Source organism: Salvelinus fontinalis, chromosome 4, assembly GCF_029448725.1.
Source record: "Salvelinus fontinalis isolate EN_2023a chromosome 4, ASM2944872v1, whole genome shotgun sequence".
Lineage (NCBI taxonomy): Eukaryota > Metazoa > Chordata > Actinopteri > Salmoniformes > Salmonidae > Salvelinus > Salvelinus fontinalis.
This window is the reverse complement of record NC_074668.1, coordinates 83,443,100-83,465,599: the sequence shown is the minus strand read 5'-3', so window position 1 is coordinate 83,465,599 and position 22,500 is coordinate 83,443,100. Positions and strand designations below refer to the sequence as shown.

At 46.4% G+C, this 22,500-nt stretch overlaps 1 protein-coding gene across 1 annotated transcript in view; it reads right to left on the bottom strand.

Annotated features, from left to right (window-relative positions):
* The window catches only part of LOC129852940 (probable E3 ubiquitin-protein ligase HERC1), a 180,100-nt gene that overhangs the window by 140,872 nt on the left and 16,728 nt on the right, over positions 1 to 22,500 (bottom strand). The window contains exons 7-15 of the mRNA XM_055918539.1: positions 20,368 to 20,582; positions 19,111 to 19,379; positions 18,914 to 18,966; positions 16,728 to 16,928; positions 13,694 to 13,868; positions 10,986 to 11,253; positions 6,641 to 6,854; positions 5,912 to 6,117; positions 680 to 807 (exon numbers count right to left, since the gene is read on the bottom strand). Coding sequence (XP_055774514.1) covers positions 680 to 807; positions 5,912 to 6,117; positions 6,641 to 6,854; positions 10,986 to 11,253; positions 13,694 to 13,868; positions 16,728 to 16,928; positions 18,914 to 18,966; positions 19,111 to 19,379; positions 20,368 to 20,582 — 1,729 coding nt within the window. The remainder of the gene's footprint in view (positions 1 to 679; positions 808 to 5,911; positions 6,118 to 6,640; positions 6,855 to 10,985; positions 11,254 to 13,693; positions 13,869 to 16,727; positions 16,929 to 18,913; positions 18,967 to 19,110; positions 19,380 to 20,367; positions 20,583 to 22,500) is intronic.

Here is a 22,500-nt window from a genome sequence, read left to right as displayed (position 1 = left end):
ACATCATAGTCACAGTAATATCACATCACAGTCACAGTAATATCACATCACAGTCACAGTAATATCATATCACATCACAGTCACAGTAAAATCATATCACATCACAGTCACAGTAATATCACATCACATCATAGTCACAGTAATATCACATCATAGTCACAGTAATATCACATCACAGTCACAGTAATATCACATCACAGTCACAGTAATATCACAACACAGTCACAGTAAAATCATATCACATCACAGTCACAGTAATATCACATCACAGTCACAGTAATATCACATCACATCATAGTCACAGTAATATCACATCATAGTCACAGTAATATCACATCACAGTCACAGTAATATCACATCACATCACATCACAGTCACAGTAATATCATATCACATCACAGTAATATCACATCACAGTCACAGTAATATCACATCACAGTCACAGTAATATCACATCACAGTCACAGTAATATCACATCACAGTCACAGTAATATCACATCACAGTCACAGTAATATCACATCACAGTCACAGTAATATCACATCACAGTAAGTACAGAAGTCTGTAGTAGACTGAAAGCTAGTCTGTGTTTTGGTTAAAAAAGAGCAAATGAAGTGTTTTATTGCATATTAAGCATGTCTCCAGAGGTGAGAGGTCAGAGGTGAGAGGTGCTGCTTACGTTCTGTTGAAGACGCAGGTCAGCTGGAGGGTGTACTGGTTCTGAGTAACGCTCCACACCCGGACTGTTCCATCGTTACCGCTGGTGGCCAGCAGGCCTTTCCTACTGCACCAACCACACGTGATCACCTGGAGAAAACACACCACGTTTCACATGGCGTAACGAAGCATCCATAACCCTTCATAAGGTCTTCATAAACCCTCTATAAGGCCTGTGTTACGCAACACATAAGGATGCTCATTTATCCCGTGGGGCGGTGCACAATTGGCCCAGCGTCGTCAGGGTTTGGCCGTTATTTTAAATAAGAATTTGTTCTTAACTGACTGACCTAGTTAAATAAAAGGGAAAACAAATGTAATATATATATATTTATGTTTAAATAAGGTCTTCATAAACCCTCTATAAGGCCTGTATTATGCAACACATAAGGATTCTCATTTATCTAAACACACAGTCAAACTTTATCACACATTATAACAAAGTCTTCATTAACACTTTACGAGGCCTAGATAGACGAACTAGATAGATAGATAGACGAAAACGACCCTCGGTTATCAACAATACAGGGACATCACCTGAGACCACACATAGAACCACCCTCGGTTATCAACAAGGCAGGGGTATCACCTGGGACCACACATAAAACGACCCTCGGTTATCAACAAGACAGGGACATCACCTGGGACAACACATAAAACGACCCTCGGTTATCAACAATACAGGGACATCACCTGGGACCAAACATAAAACGACCCTCGATTATCAACAATACAGGGACATCACCTGGGACGACACATAGAACCACCCTCGGTTATCAACAAGGCAGGGGTATCACCTGGGACCACACATAAAACGACCCTCGGTTATCAACAATACAGGGACATCACCTGGGACCACACATAAAACGACCCTCGGTTATCAACAAGACAGGGACATCACCTGGGACCACACATAAAACGACCCTCGGTTATCAACAATACAGGGACATCACCTGGGACGACACATAAAACGACCCTCGGTTATCAACAAGACAGGGACATCACCTGGGACCACACATAAAACGACCCTCGGTTATCAACAATACAGGGACATCACCTGGGACCACACATAAAACGACCCTTGGTTATCAACAAGACAGGGACATCACCTGGGACGACACATAAAACGACCCTCGGTTATCAACAATACAGGGACATCACCTGGGACGACACATAAAACGACCCTCGGTTATCAACAATACAGGGACATCACCTGGGACGACACATAAAACGACCCTCGGTTATCAACAAGACAGGGACATCACCTGGGACGACACATAAAACGACCGTCGGTTATCAACAATACAGGGACATCACCTGGGACCACACATAAAATGACCCTCGGTTATCAACAATACAGGGACATCACCTGGGCCGACACATAAAACGACCCTCGGTTATCAACAATACAGGGACATCACCTGGGACAACACATGAAACGACCCTCGGTTATCAACAATACAGGGACATCACCTGGGACCAAACATAAAACGACCCTCGATTATCAACAATACAGGGACATCACCTGGGACCACACATAAAACGACCCTCGGTTATCAACAATACAGGGACATCACCTGGGACGACACATAAAACGACCCTCGGTTATCAACAAGACAGGGACATCACCTGGGACCACACATAAAACGACCCTCGGTTATCAACAATACAGGGACATCACCTGGGACCACACATAAAACGACCCTTGGTTATCAACAAGACAGGGACATCACCTGGGACGACACATAAAACGACCCTCGGTTATCAACAAGACAGGGACATCACCTGGGACCACACATAAAACGACCCTCGGTTATCAACAATACAGGGACATCACCTGGGACCACACATAAAACGACCCTCGGTTATCAACAAGACAGGGACATCACCTGGGACCACACATAAAACGACCCTCGGTTATCAACAATACAGGGACATCACCTGGGACAACACATAAAACGACCCTCGGTTATCAACAATACAGGGACATCACCTGGGACCAAACATAAAACGACCCTCGATTATCAACAATACAGGGACATCACCTGGGACGACACATAAAACGACCCTCGGTTATCAACAAGACAGGGTCATCACCTGGGACGACACATAAAACGACCCTCGGTTATCAACAATACAGGGACATCACCTGGGACCACACATAAAACGACCCTTGGTTATCAACAATACAGGGACATCACCTGGGACCACACATAAAACGACCCTTGGTTATCAACAATACAGGGACATCACCTGGGACGACACATAAAACGACCCTCGGTTATCAACAAGCCAGGGACATCACCTGGGACGACACATAAAACGACCCTCGGTTATCAACAAGACAGTGACATCACCTGGGACCACACATAAAACGACCCTCGGTTATCAACAAGACAGGGACATCACCTGGGACGACACATAAAACGACCCTCGGTTATCAACAATACAGGGACATCACCTGGGATGACACATAAAACGACCCTCGGTTATCAACAATACAGGGACATCACCTGGGACGACACATGAAACGACCCTCGGTTAAAATCTAACAGTATCAGAAGTAAGAGCGCTGCCATGAACGACCTTCAAGTCACCCATCTTCTAGACCCTTCAAACTCAACTCTGACCTCGAAGCATTTATTTCCATTGTCCCTCAGACACCAGGTGGGTTAATGATCAGGGACTGATTTAGACCCCAGACACCAGGTGGGTTAATGATCAGGGACTGATTTAGACCCCAGACACCAGGTGGGTTAATGATCAGGGACTGATTTAGACCCCAGACACCATGTGGGTTAATGATCACGGACTGATTTAGACCCCAGACACCAGGTGGGTTAATGATCAGGGACTGATTTAGACCCCAGACACCAGGTGGGTTAATGATCAGGGACTGATTTAGACCTCAGACACCAGGTGGGTTAATGATCAGGGACTGATTTGGACCTCAGACACCAGGTGGGTTAATGATCAGGGACTGATTTAGACCTCAGACACCAGGTGGGTTAATGATCAAGGACTGATTTAGACCCCAGACACCAGGTGGGTTAATGATCAGGGACTGATTTAGACCCCAGACACCAGGTGGGTTAATGATCAGGGACCGATTTAGACCCCAGACACCAGGTGGGTTAATGATCAGGGACTGATTTAGACCCCAGACACCAGGTGGGTTAATGATCAGGGCCTGATTTAGACCCCAGACACCAGGTGGGTTAATGATCAGGGCCTGATTTAGACCCCAGACACCAGGTGGGTTAATGATCAGGGACTGATTTAGACCCCAGACACCAGGTGGGTTAATGATCAGGGACTGATTTAGACCCCAGACACCAGGTGGGTTAATGATCAGATGGAAGAGAAAACCAACAGGGCCACAGCCATAAAAGTTCAACTTAAAACATTCCCACAGCTGATTTGTTGTTAGATAGATACCCTCATGAGGGGAGTAGAGAGGGAGTAGAGAGGGGAGTAGAGGGGGGAGTAGAGAGGGGAGTAGAGAGGGAGTACAGGCTGCAGACTAATTCAGGAAGTAACAGATGATGAGCTGCTCTGGGAGGGACGAGGAGGAGGGAGTCAGGGAACGTTCATTAATGAATCAGTTAAATTCAGGAACAAATGGAGACGAATGGACGGACAGACAGAGAGATTAGGAACATGAGAGGAGGGGGAAGGGACTATTCTACTAATGGGGTCAGAGTGGCTCTTCTACAAAAGTCATGTCACACAGTTTGAGCAACCTTGACACCGGCAAGAAAGACTTCAAGGTGGCGCTGCACACAGAACTAGAGGGTTCTATTTCCCTGGTTCTACTACCCTACGCAGTGTATTCTATACCAGTAGACACACAGAACTAGAGGGTTCTACTACCCTACGCAGTGTATTCTATACCAGTAGACACACAGAACTAGAGGGTTCTACTACCCTACACAGTGTATTCTATACCAGTAGACACATAGAACTAGAGGGTTCTATTTCCCTGGTTCTACTACCCTACACAGTGTATTCTATACCAGTAGACACACAGAACTAGAGGGTTCTATATCTCTGGTTCTACTACCCTACACAGTGTATTCTATACCAGTAGACACACAGAACTAGAGGGTTCTACTACCCTACACAGTGTATTCTATACCAGTAGACACACAGAACTAGAGGGTTCTACTACCCTACACAGTGTATTCTATACCAGTAGACACATAGAACTAGAGGGTTCTACTACCCTACACAGTGTATTCTATACCAGTAGACAAACAGAACTAGAGGGTTCTATATCTCTGGTTCTACTACCCTACACAGTGTATTCTATACCAGTAGACACACAGAACTAGAGTGTTCTACTACCCTACACAGTGTATTCTATACCAGTAGACACACAGAACTAGAGGGTTCTACTACCCTACACAGTGTATTCTATACCAGTAGACACACAGAACTAGAGGGTTCTACTACCCTACACAGTGTATTCTATACCAGTAGACACACAGAACTAGAGGGTTCTACTACCCTACACAGTGTATTCTATACCAGTAGACACACAGAACTAGAGGGTTCTACTACCCTACACAGTGTATTCTATACCAGTAGACACACAGAACTAGAAGGTTCTACTACCCTACACAGTGTATTCTATACCAGTAGACACACAGAACTAGAGAGGGTTCTACTACCCTACACAGTGTATTCTATACCAGTAGACACACAGAACTAGAGAGGGTTCTACTACCCTACACAGTGTATTCTATACCAGTAGACACACAGAACTAGAGGGTTCTACTACCCTACACAGTGTATTCTATACCAGTAGACACACAGAACTCTCTGCTCTGTTGAGCCTCCGACGTGACGGAAGAGCACTTGACCAGGTCACCCACCATGTCGGCAAAGGTCTGAATCCTAACAACCCTCTACCCCTCCAGTACTCACCCTAACCCCTCCACCCTAACCCCTCCGGTACTCACCCTAACCCCTCCGGTACTCACCCTAACCCCTCCAGTACTCACCCTAACCCCTCCACCCTAACCCCTCCGGTACTCACCCTAACCCCTCCGGTACTCACCCTAACCCTCCACCCTAACCCCTCCGGTACTCACCCTCCACCCTAACCCCTCCACCCTAACCCCTCCGGTACTCACCCTAACCCCTCCACCCTAACCCCTCCGGTACTCACCCTAACCCCTCCGGTACTCACCCTGCTCTGGTGAGCCTCCAACTTCACAGAAGAGCACTTGCGCAGGTCACCCGCCATGTCGGCGAAGGTTTGAGGCCGGCTCTGGTTGTCTCTGTCGTGAGCGGCCAGCGTGCGGACCAGCTGCTGAGCGGCCCACTGCCGGTGTCCCGAGGACAGACGGGAAGACAGGCAGCAAGCAGCCAGCGCGTTGGCCAGCTCCAGCGGTCCTACAGCAGTGGGATTATAGGAAGGATGGGTATACAAATGTGCAATTAAACCTGCTGGAACGAAAACAAAAGGGGTGGAAGAAGGAACGGTGAGTGATTTGGGGGAAGAGATGAGAGGATGTTAATTATAATATAACACAATGCCTGGTCCAAAACACTACGGTGATAATGACAACTAGCATTGGGCACTATGGAGGCTAGCACAAACTGCTAACATTAGCTAGTAGCTACATCCATGCAGACAATCTGAAAATACGAGGCGACTACAAATCTACAATCACTGCCCCCCCCCTGTCCCCCCGTTTCAACCATTTCTTAAATTAAACATTCTAAATGAGCTGAGAAATATCTTTGTTCATCCCATAATGCAATTTTACAAACAAAACGGACATAGTCAGTTACAAAACTCTATTGAATATGACGATACGGCATAATGACATGTCGATGACAGACAACGTATGACGATAACGCAATGCCTAGAAATCTCTGACGACCACAGTAGCCGACTCCAGGTCTTACGAACCTCTCTTCTCCACGTCAGTCTTGTCATAGTTGGGTCTCAGCCGGGCCCCTTTATCAGCGAGTAGGGCCACGAGGGCCTGGGTGACCACGAAATTGGGTGACGTCACAAGCTTGTTCTCCTCGGCCACGCCCCTCAGGAAGCTGGGGAGGAACTTCCTCTGGACGGGGTCGTCTACCGTCGTCAGGTTCATCCCCGTTGCCGCCGAGATCAGGTTCTAGAGACGGATAGATATACAGGTTCTAGATCAGTCAGAGGAACCCTAACACGCTGAACGGGAGTCGTCTATGGTCGTCAGGTTCTAGAGACGGATAGATATACAGGTTCTAGAGACGGATAGATATACAGGTTCTAGAAAGGGATAGATATACAGGTTCTAGAGACAGATAGATATACAGGTTCTAAAGACAGATAGATATACAGGTTCTAGAAAGGGATAGATATACAGGTTCTAGAGACGGATAGATATATAGGTTCTAGAGACAGATAGATATACAGGTTCTAGAGACGGATAGATATATAGGTTCTAGAGACAGATAGATATACAGGTTCTAGAGACGGATAGATATACAGGTTCTAGAAAGGGATAGATATACATGTTCTAGAGACAGATAGATATACAGGTTCTAGAGACAGATAGATATACAGGTTCTAGAGACGGATAGATATACAGGTTCTAGAGACAGATAGATATACAGGTTCTAGAGACGGATAGATATACAGGTTCTAGAGACGGATAGATATACAGGTTCTAGAAAGGGATAGATATACAGGTTCTAGAGACAGATAGATATACAGGTTCTAGAGACAGATAGATATACAGGTTCTAGAGACGGATAGATATACAGGTTCTAGAGACGGATAGATATACAGGTTCTAGAGACGGATAGATATACAGGTTCTAGAGACAGATAGATATACATGTTCTAGAGACAGATAGATATACAGGTTCTAGAGACGGATAGATACACAGGTTCTAGAAACAGATAGATATACAGGTTCTAGAGACAGATAGATATACAGGTTCTAGAGACGGATAGATATACAGGTTCTAGAGACGGATAGATATACAGGTTCTAGAGACAGATAGATATACAGGTTCTAGAGACAGATAGATATACAGGTTCTAGAGACAGATAGATATACAGGTTCTAGAGACAGATAGATATACAGGTTCTAGAGACAGACGGTTTCTCACAACAGGAAGAACAATTTATATTCCAATTAAAATAAAATAGATAATAAACAACCTCAAAACAAACAATTTCAACACCAGAGACCTAAACTGACCTATCGGAAGCAGGCAATCAAGAAGCAAGGAATGTTGGGAGTTATTCCAACAATGGGGGGGGCACTTGCACTAAAGGAGTATTTACCTAAAATGGTGGAGACCAGAAGGAACTCAAGAGTTAACCAATCATTATTTTATACGGAAGCTTGTGTACTAGGGCTTTGTCAATCAAACAGGAATAAGGAATTGATCTACGGGACTTTAATGAGGACCAGGCTTTTGATACAGGAGGCAGAGGTGAGTATTAGTGGAGAGATAGTTAATGAGGACCAGCCTTTTGATACAGGAGGCAGCGGTGAGTATTAGTGGAGAGATAGTTAATGAGGACCAGCCTTTTGATACAGGAGGCAGCGGTGAGTATTAGTGGAGAGATAGTTAATGAGGACCAGCCTTTTGATACAGGAGGCAGAGGTGAGTATTAGTGGAGAGATAGTTAATGAGGACCAGCCTTTTGATACAGGAGGCAGCGGTGAGTATTAGTGGAGAGATAGTTAATGAGGACCAGCCTTTTGATACAGGAGGCAGAGGTGAGTATTAGTGGAGAGATAGTTAATGAGGACCAGCCTTTGATTACAGGAGGCAGCGGTGAGTATTAGTGGAGAGATAGTTAATGAGGACCAGCCTTTTGATACAGGAGGCAGAGGTCAGTATTAGTGGAGAGATAGTTAATGAGGACCAGCCTTTTGATACAGGAGGCAGAGGTGAGTATTAGTGGAGAGATAGTTAATGAGGACCAGCCTTTGATTACAGGAGGCAGCGGTGAGTATTAGTGGAGAGATAGTGGAAGGAGAAGGAAGGAAGTTATTGGATCAAGAGGTACACCGGCTGTATTGAACACCGGCTGTATTGTACACCGGCTGTATTGAACGCCGGCTGTATTGTACGCCGGCTGTATTGAACGCCGGCTGTATTGAACGCCGGCTGTATTGAACACCGGCTGTATTGAACACCGGCTGTATTGTACACCGGCTGTATTGAACACCGGCTGTATTGAACACCGGCTGTATTGTACACCGGCTGTATTGTACACCGGCTGTATTGAACACCGGCTGTATTGAACACCGGCTGTATTGAACACCGGCTGTATTGAACACCGGCTGTATTGAACACCTGCTGTATTGAACACCTGCTGTATTGTACACCGGCTGTATTGTACACCGGCTGTATTGAACACCGGCTGTATTGAACACCGGCTGTATTGAACACCGGCTGTATTGGCCAGTGTTACCTAGTGTTGACTTTCAATGTAACATTTCTAGTATTGATTCAGGTGTTAAATTAACACTAATTGGTCTAAAATAACCCCAGTGTCGGTGTTAATAACCAGTGTTAAATGAACTCTAATTGGTCTAAAATAACCCCAGTGTTGGTGTTAATAACCAGTGTTAAATCAACTCTAATTGGTCTAAAATAACCCCAGTGTTGGTGTTAATAACCAGTGTTAAATTAAAACCAGTGTTAAATTAAAACCACGCCCATCATTATCATATTTCCCAGCATGCTCTATTGCAGGTTGATTTTTAGAATTGTTCATCAATATCTATGTTTTTACATGTAGTACATCGATTGATTCATTCATTTTATGCTACTCAAATATGAATAACATAGATTTTTATCAACTAATCCAATCCGTTACTTTGTAGTTATTGCAGCCGTTACTGAAATGGTTGTTCCAGTATAGATGGTTTAGGTAGTCTCATATCTTATTCTTCCCAACCCAGCAGTCAATCTGAATGTAGGTTACGGGAGAATAAACATGTAAATGTGGAATATCTTCACTCTGGATTCCAATAGGCTGGATTCCAATAGGCTGGATTCCAATAGGCTGGATTCCAATAGGCTGGATTCCAATAGGCTGGATTCCAATAGGCTGGATTCCAATAGGCTGGATTCCAATAGGCTGGATTCCAATAGGCTGGATTCCAATAGGCTGGATTCCAATAGGCTGGATTCCAATAGGCTGGATTCCAATAGGCTGGATTCCAATAGGCTGGATTCCAATAGGCTGGATTCCAATAGGCTGGATTCCAATAGGCTGGATTCCAATAGGCTGGATTCCAATAGGCTGGATTCCAATAGGCTGGATTCCAATAGGCTGGATTCCAATAGGCTGGATTCCAATAGGCTGGATTCCAATAGGCTGGATTCCAATAGGCTGGATTCCAATAGGCTGGATTCCAATAGGCTGGATTCCAATAGGCTGGATTCCAATAGGCTGGATTCCAATAGGCTGGATTCCAATAGGCTGGATTCCAATAGGCTGGATTCCAATAGGCTGGATTCCAATAGGCTGGATTCCAATAGGCTGGATTCCAATAGGCTGGATTCCAATAGGCTGGATTCCAATAGGCTGGATTCCAATAGGCTGGATTCCAATAGGCTGGATTCCAATAGGCTGGATTCCAATAGGCTGGATTCCAATAGGCTGGATTCCAATAGGCTGGATTCCAATAGGCTGGATTCCAATAGGCTGGATTCCAATAGGCTGGATTCCAATAGGCTGGATTCCAATAGGCTGGATTCCAATAGGAATTACACATCACCTTGCCAACCATCATAACGTGACTTCCAGACCTGAAAACAATGAGTTTCAGGCTAGTGTATTAGTGTCAAACTAAGCCCTCAAAATAAGGCCTCGTTAAATACTTGTTGTATTGTGTTGAACATTTTTGTTTTAATGATCTGGCTTGATGAAACCCACAGGACAAAAATAAATAAAAATGACTGCAACAATCTCTGTCTCTGTCAATAACAAATACAGTCTTGGCTGGTAACTACAATTCACTCGAAAGGTAAGGCCCTCTGGGAAATATGCAAGAAAAAAAATAGGCTTTACACTAAGCTGTGTGTTAATTTAAAACTGAAAAGTGTGCATGTGACCAATGAAAATGTGATTTGTATAGGTCTTGTAAAGTATTGCATAAGTCTGGTGCTGAGGACTAAGGTTGTGCTGACTTGAACTTCCTGTCTTGTTGAAAGTTGTTGAGTGGAGAACTGGTAACTTCCTCTTCCATTCTACCATCTTTGTGTGAGTCTGAGTCGTGTATCTGCCGTTACCTGTGTGCAGAGCTGGACCAGCAGCTTGGCAGCGTTGGGGCTGTTGGAGGCCAGACAACCCACAGCCGTACTGAGATAGGCCAGACAGGAGATAGGCTTACTGGCCTTGGTGGCCCCGCGGGGCCGCTCTGAGGCCCCTGATCCAGCCGTAGGGCTGGTGGAGAGGCCGGCTCGCCCTGCTGCAGCCAGACACATCAGTCTGACTAGGGTCCTGATGTCTGTCAGACCAAGAGACTCCAACCCTGCTGCCAGGCTGCAGCTAGAACCACTGAGAGAGAGGGGAGGGACAGATGGGAGAGAAATAGAGAAAGGGGGAGCGAGAGGGGAGGGGAGAGAGAGAGAAAGGGGGAGAGAGAGAAAGGGGGAGCGAGAGGGGAGGGAGAGAGAGAGGGGAGGGAGGGAGAGAGAGGAGGGGAGGGAGAGGGGAGGGAGAGAGAGAGAGGAGGGGAGGGAGAGGGGAGGGAGAGAGAGAGAGGAGGGGAGGGATAGGGGAGGGAGAGAGAGAGGGGAGGGAGAGGGGATGAGAGAGAGAGAGGGGATGAGAGAGAGGGGATAAGAGAGAGGAGGGGAGAGAGAGAGAGAAAGTGGGAGCGAGAGGGGAGAGAGAGAGAGGAGGGGAGAGAGAGAAAGGGAGAGAGAGGAGGGGAGAGAGAGAAAGGGGGAGAGAGGAGGGGAGATAGAGAGAGAAAGGGGGAGTGAGAGGGGAGGGAGAGAGAGAGAGAAAGGGGGAGCGAGAAGGGAGGGAGAGAGAGAGAGAGAAGGGAGAGAGAGGAGGGGAGAGAGAGAAAGGGGGAGCGAGAGAGAGAGAAGGGGGAGCGAGAGAGAGAGAAAGGGGGCGAGAGGAGGGGAGAGAGAGGCCATACACATAAACATACAGTACTTGCAATGCAGTTCACCCTTATACACTGACACCAACTAAACACAGTGGAAAATGAGATGAATGGAGAGAGAGAGAGAGACAGAGAGACAGAAAGACACCAGGGAGACAGAGACAGACAGAGAGAGAGAGAGAGTCAGAGAGAGAGAGACAGAGAGAGAGAGAGACACAGAGAGAGAGAGAGCCAGAGAGACAGAAAGACACCAGGGAGACAGAGACAGACAGAGAGAGAGAGAGAGCCAGAGACAGAGAGAGACAGAGAGAGAGACACCAACGAGACAGAGAGAGAGAGCCAGAGACAGACAGAGAGAGAGAGCCAGAGAGAGACAGAGAGAGAGAGAGAGACAGAGACAGAGAGAGAGAGCCAGAGACAGACAGAGAGACAGACAGAGACAGAGACAGAGAGACACCAACGAGACAGAGAGAGACAGAGACAGACAGAGAGCAAGAGCATAAAATTCTCCACTGCAGACAGCTTGTCCTACCTGACAGAGAGCAAGGACAGACAGACAGAATGCTTGTCCTACTTGACAGAAAGCCTGAGCTGCAGTAGTCACATACACTGAGTGTACAAAACATTAGGAACACCTGCTCTTTCCATGACATAGACTGACCAGGTGAAAGCTATGGTCCCTTATTGATGTAACTTGTTAAATCGCTTCTTCAATCAGTGTAGATGAAGGGGAGGAGACAGGTTAAAGAAGGATTTTTAAGACTTGAGACAATTGAGACATGGATTGTGTATGTGTGCCATTCAGAGGGCGAATGGAAATGACAAAATATTTAAGTGTCTTTGAACAGTGTATGGTAGTAGGTGCCAGGTGCACCGGTTTGTGTCAAGAACTGCAATGCTGCTGGGTTTTCCATGCTCAATAGTTTCCTGTGTGTATCAAGAATGGTCCACAACCCAAAGGACATCCAGCCAACTTGACACAACTGTGGGAAGCATTGGAGTCAACATGGGTCAGCATCCCTGTGGAACGCTTTAGACACCTTGTAGAGTCCATGACCCAACGAATTGAGGCTGTTCTGAGGACAAAAGGGGGAAGGTGTTCCTAATGTTTTGTAAACTCAGTGTATACACTTTGTAAGTCGCTCTGGATAAGAGCGTCTGCTAAATGACTTAAATGTAAATGTAAATGTACACACACCTAGTCTACAGACAGTCCTCCACCTAGTCTCCACCTAGTCTACAGACAGTCCTCCACCTAGTCTCCACCTAGTCTACAGACAGTCCTACACCTAGTCTCCACCTAGTCTACAGACAGTCCTACACCTAGTCTCCACCTAGTCTACAGACAGTCCTACACCTAGTCTCCACCTAGTCTACAGACAGTCCTACACCTAGTCTCCACCTAGTCTCCACCTAGTCTACACCCAGTCTCCACCTAGTCTCCACCTAGTCTCCACCTAGTCTCCACCTAGTCTACACCCAGTCTCCACCTAGTCTACACCTAGTCTCCACCTAGTCTCCACCTAGTCTCCACCTAGTCTACACCCAGTCTCCACCTAGTCTACACCTAGTCTCCACCTAGTCTACAGACAGTCCTACACCTAGTCTCCACCTAGTCTCCACCTAGTCTACAGACAGTCATACACCTAGTCTCCACCTAGTCTACAGACAGTCCTACACCTAGTCTCCACCTAGTCTCCACCTAGTCTCCACCTAGTCTACAGACAGTCTCCACCTAGTCTACACCTAGTCTACACCTAGTCTCCACCTAGTCTACACCCAGTCTCCACCTAGTCTCCACCTAGTCTCCACCTAGTCTACAGACAGTCCTACACCTAGTCTCCACCTAGTCTCCACCTAGTCTACAGACAGACCCACCTGACAGAGAGTAGAGACAGGGCTCTCATCACCATGGTCCTGGCCAGGAGAACCTGCGCTGCTGAGGTCACTCTCCTCAGAGCCATGACCCTGTCATGGGGGTTGTCCAGCGCTGCGGCCTGTTCACCCAGAGTCCCCCTGGCTGAGGAGCTGTTCTCCACTGCGCCCTGGCAGCCTGGGAAACACACACCTGTTGAAGCTGACGTAGAATTACAACCCCACAACATGGACATATAACAGGTGAACACTGAACTACCCACATTACAGAGAGGACCGGACACATCTCACCCACATTACAGAGAGGACCGGACACATCTCACCCACATTACAGAGAGGACCGTACACATCTCACCCACATTACAGAGGGGACCGTACACATCTAAACCACCCACATTACAGAGAGGGCCGTACACATCTCACCCATATTACAGAGAGGACCGTACACATCTCACCCACATTACAGAGAGGACCGGACACATCTCACCCACCCACATTACAGAGAGGACCGTACACATCTCACCCACATTACAGAGAGGACCGTACACATCTCACCCACATTACAGAGAGGACCGGACACATCTCAACCACATTACAGAGAGGACCGTACACATCTCACCCATATTACAGAGAGGACCGTACACATCTCACCCACATTACAGAGAGGACCGGACACATCTCACCCACATTACAGAGAGGACCGTACACATCTCACCCACATTACAGAGAGGACCGGACACATCTCACCCACATTACAGAGAGGACCGTACACATCTCACCCACATTACAGAGAGGACCGTACACATCTCACCCACATTACAGAGAGGACCGTACACATCTCACCCACATTACAGAGAGGACCGGACACATCTCACCCACATTACAGAGAGGACCGTACACATCTCAACCACCCACATTACAGAGAGGGCCGTACACATCTCACCCACATTACAGAGAGGACCGTACACATCTCACCCACATTACAGAGAGGACCGTACACATCTCACCCACATTACAGAGAGGACCGTACACATCTCACCCACATTACAGAGAGGACCGTACACATCTCACCCACATTACAGAGAGGACCGGACACATCTCACCCACATTACAGAGGACCGTACACATCTCAACCACATTACAGAGAGGACCGTACACATCTCACCCACATTACAGAGAGGACCGTACACATCTCACCCACATTACAGAGAGGACCGTACACATCTCACCCACATTACAGAGAGGACCGTACACATCTCACCCACCCACATTACAGAGAGGACCGTACACATCTCACCCACTCACATTACAGAGAGGACCGTACACATCTCACCCACCCACATTACAGAGAGGACCGTACACATCTCACCCACCCACATTACAGAGAGGACCGTACACATCTCACCCACCCACATTACAGAGAGGACCGTACACATCTCAACCACCCACATTACAGAGAGGACCGTACACATCTAAACCACCCACATTAAAGAGAGGACCGTACACATCTCACCCACATTACAGAGAGGACCGTACACATCTCACCCACATTACAGAGAGGACCGTACACATCTCGACCACATTACAGAGAGGACCGGACACATCTCACCCACCCACATTACAGAGAGGACCGTACACATCTCACCCACATTACAGAGAGGACCGTACACATCTCAACCACCCACATTACAGAGAGGACCGTACACATCTCACCCACATTACAGAGAGGACCGTACACATCTCAACCACCCACATTACAGAGAGGACCGTACACATCTCACCCACCCACATTACAGAGAGGACCGGACACATCTCACCCACATTACAGAGAGGACCGTACACATCTCACCCACCCACATTACAAGAGGACCGTACACATCTCACCCACATTACAGAGAGGACCGTACACATCTCACCACCCACATTACAGAGAGGACCGGACACATCTCACCCACATTACAGAGAGGACCGTACACATCTCAACCACCCACATTACAGAGAGGACCGTACACATCTCAACCACCCACATTACAGAGAGGACCGTACACATCTCACCCACATTACAGAGAGGACCGGACACATCTCATCCACATTACAGAGAGGACCGTACACATCTAAACCACCCACATTACAGAGAGGACCGTACACATCTCAACCACCCACATTACAGAGAGGACCGGACACATCTCACCCACATTACAGAGAGGACCATACACATCTCAACCACCCACATTACAGAGAGGACCAAACACATCTCACCCACATTACAGAGAGGACCATACACATCTCACCCACATTAGAGAGGACCATACACATCTCACCCACATTACAGAGAGGACCGTACACATCTCACCCACATTACAGAGAGGACCGTACACATCTCAACCACATTACAGAGAGGACCGTACACATCTAAACCACCCACATTACAGAGAGGACCGCACACATCTCACCCACATTACAGAGAGGACCGCACACATCTCACCCACATTACAGAGAGGACCGTACACATCTCACCCACATTACAGAGAGGACCGTACACATCTCACCCACTCACATTACAGAGAGGACCGTACACATCTCACCCACATTACAGAGAGGACCGTACACATCTCACCCACATTACAGAGAGGACCGTACACATCTCACCATTCCTACTTTACCAAAATCCACTATTGTTGCTAAATGGACTTTCTGGTTAAATAACTTGAATTCTTTGGGTAGAACATAAACACAGACGTTTATTAAAACCCAGTTCTGTTTCACGGCCTCACCTATCTGCAGCCGGGTCTCTGTGTGTGTGTGTGTGTGTGTGTGTGTGTGTGTGTGTGTGTGTGTGTGTGTGTGTGTGTGTGTGTGTGTGTGTGTGTGTGTGTGTGTGTGTGTGTGTGTGTGTGTTTCTCAGCCCCTCACCTATCTGCAGCAGAGTCTCTCTCTGTGTGTGTGTGTGTGTGTGTGTGTGTGTGTGTGTGTGTGTGTGTGTGTGTGTGTGTGTGTGTGTGTGTATGTGTGTGTGTGTGTTTCTCAGCCCTCTCACCTATCTGCAGCAGAGTCTCCTCCATGCTGTTGGTGGCGGTCACCATGGCTACGGACGCCCCCAGGGGGTCACTGTCGGGGAACTGGACGGCCTCCGGGACGACCCGGCGCTCACTCAGACCCAACGGTCCCGCCAGCAGCTCAAACTCCTCCTCCCCAGTTAACCTCTCATCCTCATCAACATCCAGCATGTCCCATTCCTCTGAAAGGGTTACAGAGAATAACAGTCATACTATCAGCCATGTGGTTATAGAGAATAACAGGCATACTATCAGCCATGTGGTTACAGAGAATAACAGGCATACTATCAGCCATGTGGTTATAGAGAATAACAGTCATACCATCAGCAATGTGGTTACAGAGAATAACACAGTCATACTATCAGCCATGTGGTTACAGAGAATAACAGTCATACTATCAGCCATGTGGTTACAGAGAATAACAGTCATACTATCAGCCATGTGGTTACAGAGAATAACAGTCATACTATCAGCCATGTGTTTATAGAGAATAACAGTCATACTATCAGCCATGTGGTTACAGAGAATAACAGTCATACTATCAGCCATGTGGATATAGAGAATAACAGTCATACTATCAGCCATGTGGTTACAGAGAATAACAGTCATACTATCAGCCATGTGGATATAGAGAATAACAGTCATACTATCAGCCATGTGGTTACAGAGAATAACAGTCATACTATCAGCCATGTGGTTATACAGAATAACAGTCATACTATCAGCCATGTGGTTACAGAGAATACCAGTCATACTATCAGCCATGTGGTTATACTGAATAACAGTCATACTATCAGCCATGTGGTTATAGAGAATAACAGTCATACTATCAGCCATGTGGTTACAGAGAATAACAGTCATACTATCAGCCACGTGGTTATAGAGAATAACAGTCATACTATCAGCCATGTGGTTACAGAAAATAACAGTCATACCATCAGCCATGTTGTTACAGAGAATAACAGTCATACTATCAGCCATGTTGTTATAGAGAATAACAGTCATACTATCAGCCATGTGTTTATACATAATAACAGTCAAACTATCAGCCATGTGGTTACAGAGAATAACAGTCATACTATCAGCCATGTGGTTACAGAGAATAACAGTCATACTATCAGCCATGTGGTTATAGAGAATAACACAGTCATACTATCAGCCATAAAGCTGCAGTGCACCAGTCATACTATCAGCCATAAAGTTGCAGTGCACCAGTCATACTATCAGCCACAAAGCTGCAGTGGAGCCAGTCATACTATCAGCCATAACGCTGCAGTGGAACCAGTCATACTATCAGCCATAAAGCTGCAGTGGACCAGTCATACTATCAGCCATAAAGCTGCAGTGGAACCAGTCATACTATCAGCCATAAAGCTGCAGTGCACCAGTCATACTATCAGCCATAAAGCTGCAGTGGACCAGTCATACTATCAGCCATAAAGCTGCAGTGGAACCAGTCATACTATCAGCCATAAAGCTGCAGTGCACCAGTCATACTATCAGCCATAAAGTTGCAGTGCACCCGTCATACTATCAGCCATACAGCTGCAGTAGAACCAGTCATACTATCAGCCATAAAGCTGCAGTGGACCAGTCATACTATCAGCCATAAATCTGCAGTGGAACCAGTCATACTATCAGCCATAAAGCTGCAGTGGAACAGTCATACTATCAGCCATAAAGCTGCAGTGGACCAGGCATACTATCAGCCATAAAGCTGCAGTGGAACCAGTCATACTATCAGCCATAAAGCTGCAGTGGACCAGTCATACTATCAGCCATAAAGCTGCAGTGGACCAGTCATACTATCAGCCATAAAGCTGCAGTGGAACCAGTCATACTATCAGCCATAAAGTTGCAGTGGACCAGTCATACTATCAGCCATATATCTGCAGTGGACCAGTCATACTATCAGCCATATATCTGCAGTGGACCAGTCATACATCTGCAGTGGAACCAGTCATACTATCAGCCATAAAGCTGTAGTGGAACCAGTCATACTATCAGCCATAAAGCTGCAGTGGACCAGTCATATTATCAGCCATAAAGCTGCAGTGGAACCAGTCATACTATCAGCCATAAAGCTGCAGTGGAACCAGTCATTCATATGATCAGGGACAAGAACCTCTGGAACAAGTGAATCATCATGTTTAATCAGAACCGGTACCTTCATAGACACAGTCCTGCTTCCCCAAGAGGTCCGGGGCCAGTCCCTTATATCTGAACATGGACCACAACACGTGTTAGTGATTACATCGTCGTCTTGTCACTGTTACACAGTGTGTATTGAAACTTACGTTTTAGTTGTACGTAGTCATAGTGTGTAATTAAAACCTGGCGTGTCACCTTCTGTCCGCCACTGACCTCTCCGGCACGGGGACTGTGGTTTTACTCTTAACCGCCAGGTGTTTGTCCCGGCAGCTACCACAGAGGAGGTAGTACGGGTTACCGCTGCCGCACTCCCCCCCGAACCATCCGTCTACGTAGGACCCGTTGCTCCGGTAACCCTGTCGGTTGGCACTGCGCCCGCAGCCAGGGTGGCTCTTCTTCATGTGCTGGTTGAAGTTGGCAACGCTCGCCTCACACAACTCACATACTACCACCTCGTCTCGTTCCTCTGTCTCACACACATGCTGCCAGGGGACACGGAGACAGGGAGGGGACACGGAGACAGGGAGGGGACACGGAGACAGGGAGGGGACACGGAGACAGGGAGGGGACACGGAGACAGGTAGGGAGGGGACACGGAGACAGGTAGGGAGGGGACAGAGAGACAGGAAGGGAGGGGACACGGAGACAGGGAGGGAGGGGACACGGAGACAGGGAGGGAGGGGACACGGAGACAGGGAGGGAGGGGACACGGAGACAGGGAGGGAGGGGACACGGAGACAGGGAGGGAGGGGACACGGAGACAGGGACGGGACACGGAGACAGGGAGGGAGGGGACACGGAGACAGGGAGGGAGGGGACACGGAGACAGGGAGGGGACACACAGAGACATAAACACAAAGTCAGTTATAATCTAGGACATCAATAGCATGACGCCACTAACAGACTTCAAGAGACAGGTGAGTATGACAGCAGTATAGACAACCTGATACCATAGCAACAAGGTGATTAGCCATGAATTAACCACAAGCAACAAGACTTGATGATCAATGCCACCCACTGTAATCACCATTAGCATGCTAGCGTTCCACCTGGTTTACTAGCAAACTCCACTGACATCCCATCCACTGCATCTCTAGTTAGGCTAACGACAGACATCACCGCCATGGGCAGTCAGTGGCAGAGCATGATGCAATGTGTGTGTGTGTGTCTGTGTGTGTGTGTGTGTGTGTGTGTGAGTGTGTGTGTGTGTGTGTGTGTGTGTGTGTGTGCGCGTGCGAGCGATAGTGAGTAAGCCTCAACCTCTCTCAGCAGACAGTTAGCATTTACAGCACCAAGTGAATGAGTGTGTGAGGGAAAGTTAGCTGGTTAGAGTCTAAATCCTAAACTTCCACTTCAGTCTCCCAACTAAGAGTGAGACGGTTTAGCGACGCGGAAGTCAAGACGAAGACCCTTCGTTAGTTTAAGGCGAGGAAAAGGAAGCAGCAAACCCCTGGCTGCACTCACACACACCCATGTTGGCCAGTCCAGTACCTCTGGGATCCACATGCCCAGGATGTCAGTGTCGCTGGCCAGGTCCTGACCGAACATGGCCTCCATGGTCTCCTCGTCCAGCTCCAGATCCTCGTCCAGGTTAAAGTCATACAGAGGTCCAGGGTCCTGCTGTAGGGCACTGCCCTCTCTACGAGACTGGCTGCGATGGGCCTGCACCGAGCGGTACAGACCAGCTACAGGACAGGGTGTATGTTAGAATAGTATAGAGGAGAGGGTATATGTTACAATAGTATAGAGGAGAGGGTATATGTTACAATAGTATAGAGGAGAGGGTATATGTTAGAATAGTATAGAGGAGAGGGTATATGTTAGAATAGTATAGAGGAGAGGGTATATGTTACAATAGTATAGAGGAGAGGAGAGGGTATATGTTAGAATAGTATAGAGGAGAGGGTATATGTTAGAATAGTATAGAGGAGAGGGTATACGTTACAATAGTGTAGAGGACAGGGTATATGTTACAATAGTATAGAGGAGAGGGTATATGTTACAATAGTATAGAGGAGAGGGTATACGTTACAATAGTATAGAGGAGAGGGTATATGTTACAATAGTATAGAGGAGAGGGTATATGTTACAATAGTATAGAGGAGAGGGTATATGTTACAATAGTCTAGAGGAGAGGAGAGGGTATATGTTACAATAGTATAGAGGAGAGGGTATATGTTACAATAGTATAGAGGAGAGGGTATACGTTACAATAGTATAGAGGAGAGGGTATACGTTACAATAGTATAGAGGAGAGGGTATATGTTACAATAGTCTAGAGGAGAGGGTATATGTTACAATAGTATAGAGGAGAGGGTATATGTTAGAATAGTCAAGAGGAGAGGGTATATGTTAGAATAGTATTGAGGAGAGGGTATATGTTACAATAGTATAGAGGAGAGGGTATATGTTAGAATAGTCAAGAGGAGAGGGTATATGTTAGAATAGTATTGAGGAGAGGGTATATGTTACAATAGTATAGAGGAGAGGGAATATGTTACAATAGTATAGAGGAGAGGAGAGGGTATATGTTAGAATAGTATAGAGGAGAGGGTATATGTTACAATAGTATAGAGGAGAGGGTATATGTTAGAATAGTATAGAGGAGAGGGAATATGTTAGAATAGTATAGAGGAGAGGAGAGGGTATATGTTACAATAGTATAGAGGAGAGGGTATATGTTACAATAGTATAGAGGAGAGGGTATATGTTACAATAGTATAGAGGAGAGGAGAGGGTATATGTTAGAATAGTATAGAGGAGAGGGTATATGTTAGAATAGTATAGAGGAGAGGGTATATGTTACAATAGTATAGAGGAGAGGGTATATGTTACAATAGTCTAGAGGAGAGGAGAGGGTATATGTTAGAATAGTATAGAGGAGAGGGAATATGTTAGAATAGTATAGAGGAGAGGAGAGGGTATATGTTACAGTAGTATAGAGGTGAGGGTATATGTTACAATAGTATAGAGGAGAGGAAATATGTTACAATAGTATAGAGGAGAGGAGAGGGTATATATTAGAATAGTATAGAGGTGAGGGTATATGTTACAATAGTATAGAGGAGAGGGTATATGTTACAATAGTATAGAGGAGAGGGAATATGTTACAATAGTATAGAGGAGAGGGTATATGTTACAATAGTATAGAGGAGAGGGTATATGTTACAATAGATAGAGGAGAGGAGATACCATACCATATTATCACCACACCATATTATCACCATACTGAGAGACCTCACCATACCATATTATCATCACACCATATTACCACCATACCATATTATCACCACACCATATTATCACCATACTGAGAGACCTCACCATACCATATTATCACCATACCATATTATCACCATACTGAGGAACCTCACAATACCATATTATCACCATACTCAGGAACCTCACAATACCATATTATCACCATACTGAGGAACCTCACAATTCCATATTATCACCATACTGAGGAACCTCACAATACCATATTATCACCATACTGAGGAACCTCACAATTCCATATTATCACCATACTGAGGAACCTCACAATACCATATTATCACCATACTGAGGAACCTCACATACCATATTATCCCCATACCATAT